We start from the raw sequence: 8699 nt of genomic DNA, 5'->3' as shown, positions 1-8699 counted from the left end.
ATCTAAAAGGAAGTCTAGTGATGTGATTTACAATAGGCTTGTACTTACTTTTCTTATCATGTAACTCACATCACTCATAATTTTGTCAATAGGAAGGCTTTTCATTCAAAATCAAAGCAATAATTATATTTTGCTTATAATGCAAAGATGACAGTTGTAGACCCAAACACTTAATGGGGCCTTCAGGTATCACTAAAAACATGTGAAATAACCCTAACTCTTTCTTAATAAAAAAAATTCTTCCTAACTATGTATATGTCTTCATGGTCTTCATAAAATAGAACTAGATTACCTGGATTAATTCCATTTACCTTGTAAAAATCTGCTGTATGATTGATGCTGTAGTACAGAAGGAAAAAAAAATAATTTCCGTTTATGGTGGGGGACAAAAATTAGTTTCTGGAAAAGAAGTACTGACTACACATCAATCCAACTAAGTCACTGATGGGTCATTTTGCAGATGGTGAACAAGACACTTATCTCCACATGATGACAAAGAGAAATGTCATGCTTCATGTGTGTGTGTTTGTGCTGACTTGATGTGTTTGGTGTTGTGCTGACTTGATTGAGTTACAAATCAGCCTAATTTAAAAAAGTCCATATTCAAAATTGTTTTCAATTTAGTTTTATTGAAGTGAGCAGTCTCTTTAATTTTCTGAAAGGCACCCAAGAATAATTACCTTTGTGAACCAAAAATATACAAAACTGTACAGAATAAATAGTTTGTATAAATCTAGCTATACTTTCTTGTAAAATAAAGCTACATTGTCCCACTCTAGAGGCAACTTAAACCACTTACCCTTAGACGTGCCTTTTGCTACTAATTTATGGCAACTAACAGTATACAGCAATAAAAATAAAATGTTTTCCTATTTGTTTTATGCCTGTAAATTATCACTTGTCACAAGAAACATATTTCTATCGTGATCATTCAAATTTACAAAGATTAATCCTATGAAAGAAACCCAACTTAATAGATGCACTAATCATATTTACAGTTGAATATCAGTAGCATTTTAAAAGTTTCCCAAGAATAAGAATTAAACTTTGAGCACAAATAACATACCTTAGTTCACAGCAGCATTGACATAATTATTGTCCACACAAAATGTGCGGAAAAATCAAAATATCTCCATACTCACCTGACTATTACTCATTTTTTTTTTAAATTCAGAAAGCATAGCAGTGACACTTTTTTAATCTTCAAATATTCAATGTTCTGGGCCATGTATAACCTACATAATTCAACATTCCATTTGCTTTCACTACTATTATTTGTAAGTTAAAGTTCCAGTTCATTTTGCCTTTATTGCAAGAAAATTAGGTGCATTTGACAATGTGCATTTTGCAGTACACATACTGGTTATATAAACAATATATTCCTACAATATAACCACATATACAGGTATAATTTTGAAATTACAAAATCCATTTACATTAAATCCATGGGTAAAGCAATTCAAGAAAATAAGCACTGCTTAAATATTGAACCATTTTAGATGTGAAGAGGACTTCTATGAAACACTTTTAATTATATGGAGAAGTAGTATTCTAATCCTTAAACACTTTACTAGGAAAGATTTATTTGGGGACAGACAAAATTGCCTGAAGACAATGCAATGGCTTCTCCCAGTGATCCCTGAGTTTCTTTTTCTTCTCTTTTCCTACTAGGTAACTGCTGTGCTTAAGTTCTGGTTGATGATTCCCTCATGTAAGGCACTGATATACAAGATGTGAACTTAAGACAGAATCACAGCATTTCTGTGGAATCTCTCCAACTCTCCCTCTATGTTTGCTGCTCCAGGACCTCTAAATAGTCAGGTTCAGCATGTAAATTAGCTTTGAGTTCAAAATACTCATTTTTAGTCTGTTCTACTAATACCTTCCTTGGTCTTGAGTACATTAGTGTCTCCATTAATTTTAATTCTTCATGGGCTCCAGGATAATGTACTTCTACATCAGGCTGGAGTTGAGCAATGTTTTTCCTTAGGTATTCTGTGATTCCCAGTTGCTGAAGTTCCCTTTCTTTCTCTAAAATGTTCCTGTATAATGAACTGGCATCCTGGAAAGATAAAAATTCAGTGGATGGGTCCATTGTTTTGTATTTCAGGTTTGAGCCTGTGAGGGGTGAATGATTTTCACGTTCCAAAAGACTTCTTTGGAGGTGTTTGGTATCACTTCCTTCTCTGTCATTCCTTTCTTCTTCCTCTTCCAAATGTTTTGGTCCAAAGGATGGACTTCTATAGACATGAACCATGGGACTCACCATATGCTGCTCATAGAGTGATGCTTTAGGTCTTTCAGTGGTGTGGTGAGTGGTTTTGTGACCATACATGCTATACTGAAGGTGCACGGGACTGTTGTCTCTCATCTGCTCATCTGCTTGTTTCTTTTTGCATCTCCGCCTGCGATGGAGAACAAGAACTACTATCCCTGCAGCACAGAACACAATAGTTATGAACACAATCAGTAGTCCTAATATTAAAACAGATAGTGGGACAGCATCTGTAAGTGATCTTAAAAGAGTGTCAGGTGTGGTTGTGGTTGTGGGAGTACTGATAATTATGGAATTAGTCTGAGTTGACAAGGATGGATTATTGACCAGACCTGGGCAAAGAAGTTCACTATTGAGTGCTTTCAATTCCTTTTTGGCAAGGTGCTCTGGAGAAGTGCAGAGGATGTCATCTGTCACTGTGTTCTTGTTTAATTTGTGTATCCATTGCTGTAGTCCAACCAGGTCACACGAGCAATCCCAAGGATTATCCTCAAGGTCAATCTGGGTCAGTAAATCAAGATCATCCAAGATATTACTGACAGGTAGATGGGTAAACTGGTTTGTTTTAAGGTTTATCCTGGTTAGGGGAACTCCAGAAAAAATATGTGGTGGTAAAACTTGTAGAAGATTGTTATTTAAGTAAAGGACTTTAAGTTTAGGCATCGAATTAAAGGCCCCTGGTAGTATTTCCTTAACTGCATTGTATTCAAGATATAAGTACTCAAGATTCTGGAGCCCCACGAACATGCCTCTACTTAATTTGGTCAGATGGTTGCCATTTAGATAGAGCTTTTGTAATCTTGTTAGATTCATAAATGATCCTTCTTCAAGAACTTCAATACGATTGTTGCCCAAGTGAAGCATTTCCAAAGTGAAGTATTCTACCAACTCGGACTTCACTAATGTATGAATAATATTCCCCGCTAAAATAAGCTTTCTAGGATTTTGTGGAGGAGGCTTTAGATCTGATACGCTTTCAATATTGCGTTCTTGACAATGTATTAGAAGTCCTGATGGGGATAATAATTTGCAGTTACAAGGAACAGGACAATAGTGTCCTGGAAGTTGAGTGGATGGCTTTGTAAGATAAGGTACCAAACCTGGTGCTTTGGTAGGCAATTTCAAAAGGGATGTGGTCTTGGTTGACAGGCGACTGTCACTGATGGAGGATGTTACAACAAGGTGTAATGATCCTGAAGGATCCTCATGTTCCTCATACACTGGCGGAGTGGAACAAATAGATTCCTTTTTCAGACGACTTAGAATGCTTCCTTTAAAAAGGGGAGGGCTGTTGCATACAACATCACCGATGATAGATTGAGGAGGCATATTTTCCAACCAGATTTTTAACTGCAGTATGTCACAATCACAGGCCCACTTGTTGTCTTCCAACTGGAGATCCAATATTCTGCCAATGTGTTCCAAAAAGCCCACATAAGGTAACGTTTGCAACTGATTTCCTCGGAGATCTAGATGGGTTAAAGGAACAAAGCGGAATACATTTGGAGGAAGACTCTCAATAGCATTGTCATTTAAAATTAACACTTTAAGTCTGTTGAGCTTGCTAAAGGCACTTGGTTCAATCACAGTAATGAAATTGTTATCTGCTTGTAGAAATTCTAGATTTTCCAGTCCATGAAAGGAGTCTTCTTTAAGAATTTCCAAAGAATTGTGATTGATGTGAAGTTGCTTAAGAAGGCCAAGGCCATTGAATGCACCTGTCTCAATATCTGCAATGTTGTTAAATCCAAGGTGTATTGAGAGCGCATTGGTAAGTCCAGAAAAGTCATTTGTGTGAAGCATCGTCAAGCCATTCTTTAATAAACTGAGGTGGAAGGGTCGTGATGGTGGCACTCTTATTTCTGATAACTTCTTGATACCTTTATCTTCACAATTTATTAGCAGCATGCCATCTTTTTCCTCACAATTGCAAACAGAATCACAAGATCCTCTGTCTGAGGACACCTGTAGTTCTGAATGTGAGGCCATAAAGGTGAGGAGAGATGAATATAAGAGATGAATCCACAGCTTCATGTTGTCATATGATGGAATCTGATTCTGTAAAATAAAATGTGATAGCAGTGAAGTATCAGTGGGCTGGAGCAGTGAGGAGATAACCTGATATTTCTAAAAGGAGAGATTTTCCTATAAAAAGAAAATTGTTGGTTACGCTACATATTTAAATACTATGTCTAAATGTACTTTGATTTTTTTTAATATGATGACAGGCAAGTTCTGTTTGTTTTAACTGATATTCGAGTCCAAATATGAAATGTAGGCCCAGTAAAATTTGAAATGTTATAGTAGCAGTTGGTTCACATCTGCCAAAAACAAAAAACAAAAAACAAAAACACTGCATTTTAACAGAAGAGAGAAGTGCTGATCAAATGAGTCACTGACACTTTTACATGTGTTAAAGGTGTAAATTTGAAAAGATCCTGCATTATTTTAATTCAAAGTAGACTAATGTAAGGTGAAAAGGTCACAGTATAAAAGAAATAGGTGCTAACAAAAATTTTAGAAGCAACATGTGTGTGTATTCATAACTCCATATATTTATGTAGAATATACTTTCACTTTAATTTTAAAGTGAATATCACAATAACCTAATAGCCATGTCTGTGTGTAAACTCTTTTGAGATGGACTTGTGATCCTTTAATAATTTTATTATTTATTTTAAAACCTTGAGGAAACTGTCTGATCATAATTAGGTTGAACATTATAAAACCAGCTTTGTTTTACCAAGCTGCCTAGGGCAGTGTGAATCAGCCAAATATCAGATATATATGCTTAAGAACACTCATTCAAATTTCACTTGAGTCACCCTTTGCATTGAATTTCCAGAGGTAGGATATTTCCTGGTACATTTAAATCTGTTATGGATATGCTTAATGCCATAAAAACTAAAGGAAAAAAATTAACACACATTTTTAGCGATTATAAAAAATAAACAACGCCTCATAAATTTCTAACAAAAGACTTCCTAAGGAGGTCTCCAATCAGGCTTTAGGGCAATGAATGTCATCACCTAATTAAGCAGCTGATGTCCTTTCTTATATGGCTTAGTCACACACAATGAACTCTAAACAACTGCATACATTAAATAATTTGAAGATATCTTTGGTTTGGTACATGAAAAATGACATTTTAAGAAGACATCACATGTGCCAGCTCATTAAAAATTTAAGATATGCATTTAAAAGGCAATTTTATAAGTCATGGGACTGAAATAACATCAATAAGGTAATTACCTATAATGCTAATAATAAATTATGCCTAATTTGTTACCATGTATTTAAATATTGTATCAAATTTATAAGAACTAAATTGAAAGACAAGCAAACACCACATCTTGAAACTATATAACTTTTCCAAATGGTAGCTGCTTTCCTTTTTCTGAATGGAATGTGAACAGCAACTTTGGATCTAATTAAATTTCACGATCAGATAAAACCTACTAGAATCCAATAAATAACCCTGAAAGTTAACATTCATTCCATGAAAATATATAGCTTTTCTAAAAATATGTATAGTATAGTTTTTGGAAGTTAAAAGGCAGCCAGAGAAACAATGCAATCCAGTGCCTTTCTCTAGAAAGAAAAAGTTAACAGACTTAACACGTCCATAGGGAAATAGTTTGATTTTAAACCGCCCTAAGTGCTGTGCTTAGAATCATAGCTTGGAATTGAAAGCTTCAACTTGTGGATTAGTTTCCACAAAAACAAGAAGTACTTCTCCAAAGAGTACCAAGAGAGAATATTACTCATTTCATCAGGCACATAATCTTGAGAAAATAGTAAATAACTTGCAGATGACAGTCTCTCACTACTTCTGTAATCTGTTATGCTCTTCAAAATGTTCTGAAGGATAGTTACTTATCTCTTCAAAAACATACACAAATCTGAAGAGTCATTACATACTGACAATACTCGGTACTATGTTAAAAGTGGTGCAAAATCTGTTTACAATTTTTTCAGAAAATGTATACTGTCAAATCAGAAAACAAAATAGTTTTAAAATACAAAGAATCTTTTACAGTTCCACTGTATTTCAGACCCAACAATGGCATTTGGAAGTGATATTTCCTTCAGAAAACACACCTATTTAGTTTTCAGTAAGAAACTGCAGGCTGTGCAAGAAATAGTGGCATATTATTTTATTAGTTCTTCTCTAAGCCAGCTGTTGGACTGAATGTCCACAGCTCAGAGAAAGCAGGCATCTGCTACTGCAATAGTTGTGCCAATGAGCAAGAAGGGAATGGGACAGCCTTTAAAGCCTTTAAAGCAAAGTATTTTATTAAGGAGAAAACATTTTCACTCACTAGGATAATGCAAAAATAGATTAACAGAAAAGTCTGGAAACATTCATCTTACCTGTAAAGCAGAGACTCTTCCTGGCGTTATCTGTAATGCACAACTGGAAGAGATGTTCAGAATAAATTCAGTTTCTTTATTAAAAAAGAAAGCACCAACCACTATGCATTTTCTTCTGAAATATCACTTTCTGGCAATTCCGTTGCTTCATAAAGTTAAAACCTCTGTTCAAAGACAAAATGCTGAGCATTTCACTGAAAATATTTCAAGCAGAATGCATACTAGATCATCCTGAAGCAGTTGTCCTTTTCTTCCCCAATTAGAATTCACAGCATACTTCACAGCTATGCTGAGTTTTTTGCATATAGTTAACCATTTGCAGGCTGCTGAATGCAGCAAATAAACAAGATGTTTAACAGAGCTGGTATTGATCACTCTTGCTTTCTTAGGTTGTAGATCCAAGCTGCAGCAATGTTCTCTTTCCTCCCTTTCTAGTCTTTCTTGTTAGCTCAGTTTGTTATTAGTCAGATTGCCAAGGGCTGGGAGGTAGGCGTAAATAAAGAGACTTCTTGGCTTTTGACTCAGCCTCTAAGCCCTTCCCCATCAGAATGCTTTAATCTGCCAGTGTCATTTAACACAAGAGACAGCTCCACCTTGGGACTGCTCAACTCCTCCTCTTTCTGCAAATGGTCTTTCCACTCCCTTTTCATACCAAATGCAGTGCAAGTGAATTTTGAAAAATAATTACACATCGGTGTAAATGTTTAATGTTTTTTGTTTGTTTGTTTTGTTTGCTATATAGCAAACTAAATCCTACATTATATCCAGTTCTCATCCAGGGCAGAAAACTGCAAACCTGCTCCTGTAGAAGGGTGCTTCAGGTTTCTCATTTGTTTCTTGGTCATTTTGATTGAACTTGTGCACTGCTTATATTTGAGACTGTTAAGATGAACTACTTGCCTGCAATATTTGCATTTTTGGATTCCCCCATTTAATTTTTTTAAAGCCACATGTCAGGGAAGTTTTATACTTCATTATTTCTTCCCCTACAGCTACTATTCAATGACAAGAAAGAAATGAGATTCTCTTTCAGTTAAATTAATTATTTACTAAGAATGAAACTATAGTTATTTTAAAATATATTTAAAAACTTGTATTTTCAATGGTTGTATTTAATTAAACACTACCCATCACTCTCCAAAATATGAAATTATAGTTTTTCAGATGCAATGAAACAAGTTAAATGAGTATAGAGGCACCGAATATATCTTGATTCATGTTGCTAGCCCAGAGTGCATTTTTTTTCCTTAAAAGGTTTTACTTTAAAAGTTATGTATTCTTTAACCCTTGAAGTGTCTTATCATCCTTAATAAAACTCTAAACTCCCAGATTCCTTAATTCTCAAAACATCTGTGTTTTACAATTCATTCTTTTTTTATCTACATTCCAAGTATCTTAAATTTTTTCACACCTAAAGTGAATATACTAGAAATGATCATGGCTAAATCCACTGTCATATAGAAACTATAATAATGAGATATTAGGGGCCCGGGTGGGGTTAAATCTCAGCAAGATGAAGCTAGCCTCAGCCACAGCAGCACAAGTTCAATCCCCAGCCAGGGAGATGACACACCTGGCACAGCAGACCTCTCCTGTCTTACCCCCTGCTCCCCTCAGTAGTGTATTTCAGTAGATCTGCCTGTTTTGCTCCCCACTCTGTCTCTGGTGAATCCTCTCACCCCTGCACATCTGGCCTGTACCCCAGTCCTTGTATGCATAAATAAATAATGAAATATTAGGTCTCATTTCTGCAAATGCTATTTTTTTTAAAAAGAGGTATCTGCACTTTAATAAAAACTAGAGAATAACAGTATGGTTAATATCTAGTGATTGTAGGTATGCACTCAATTCATTGTATTTCCATGTTAGTTAATGTGAAGTGCCAGTTTAAAAAAAATAAAAGTTTGAGGTTTTTAATATCCTTTCTCCTTAGATTCTTTCAGTTGTTAGGCTCCTCATTTCTTTTAGTGACACTGTGTGTCATTCTAGATGGAATTGTAGAGTCAAGAAAAGAGAAGAAAGGTAAGGAGTAACATAAAGAAAATGAAGC

General features: G+C 35.2%; 1 protein-coding gene across 1 annotated transcript; it reads right to left on the bottom strand.

Annotated features, from left to right (window-relative positions):
• Positions 1 to 611: 611 nt before the first annotated feature.
• Positions 612 to 7150, bottom strand: SLITRK6 (SLIT and NTRK-like family, member 6). The gene is made up of 2 exons (XM_004680072.1): positions 6650 to 7150; positions 612 to 4333 (listed from the first exon to the last, which is right to left on the bottom strand). The coding sequence occupies exon 2, from the start codon at positions 4307 to 4309 to the stop codon at positions 1787 to 1789; it is 2523 nt and encodes an 840-aa protein (XP_004680129.1). The 5' UTR covers positions 4310 to 4333; positions 6650 to 7150; the 3' UTR covers positions 612 to 1786.
• Between the last annotated feature and the right edge of the window lie 1549 nt (positions 7151 to 8699).

The sequence above is a fragment of the Condylura cristata genome, unplaced genomic scaffold, assembly GCF_000260355.1.
Source record: "Condylura cristata isolate star-nosed mole 26May11 unplaced genomic scaffold, ConCri1.0 scaffold00010, whole genome shotgun sequence".
In the NCBI taxonomy this organism is placed as follows: Eukaryota; Metazoa; Chordata; class Mammalia; order Eulipotyphla; family Talpidae; genus Condylura; species Condylura cristata.
This window is presented reverse-complemented; position numbering and strand designations above follow the sequence as displayed.

Coding starts and splice junctions, on each gene's coding strand:
- SLITRK6 (XM_004680072.1), bottom strand. CDS start 4,309: ATGAAGCTGTGGATTCATCTCTTATATTCATCTCTCCTCACCTTTATG.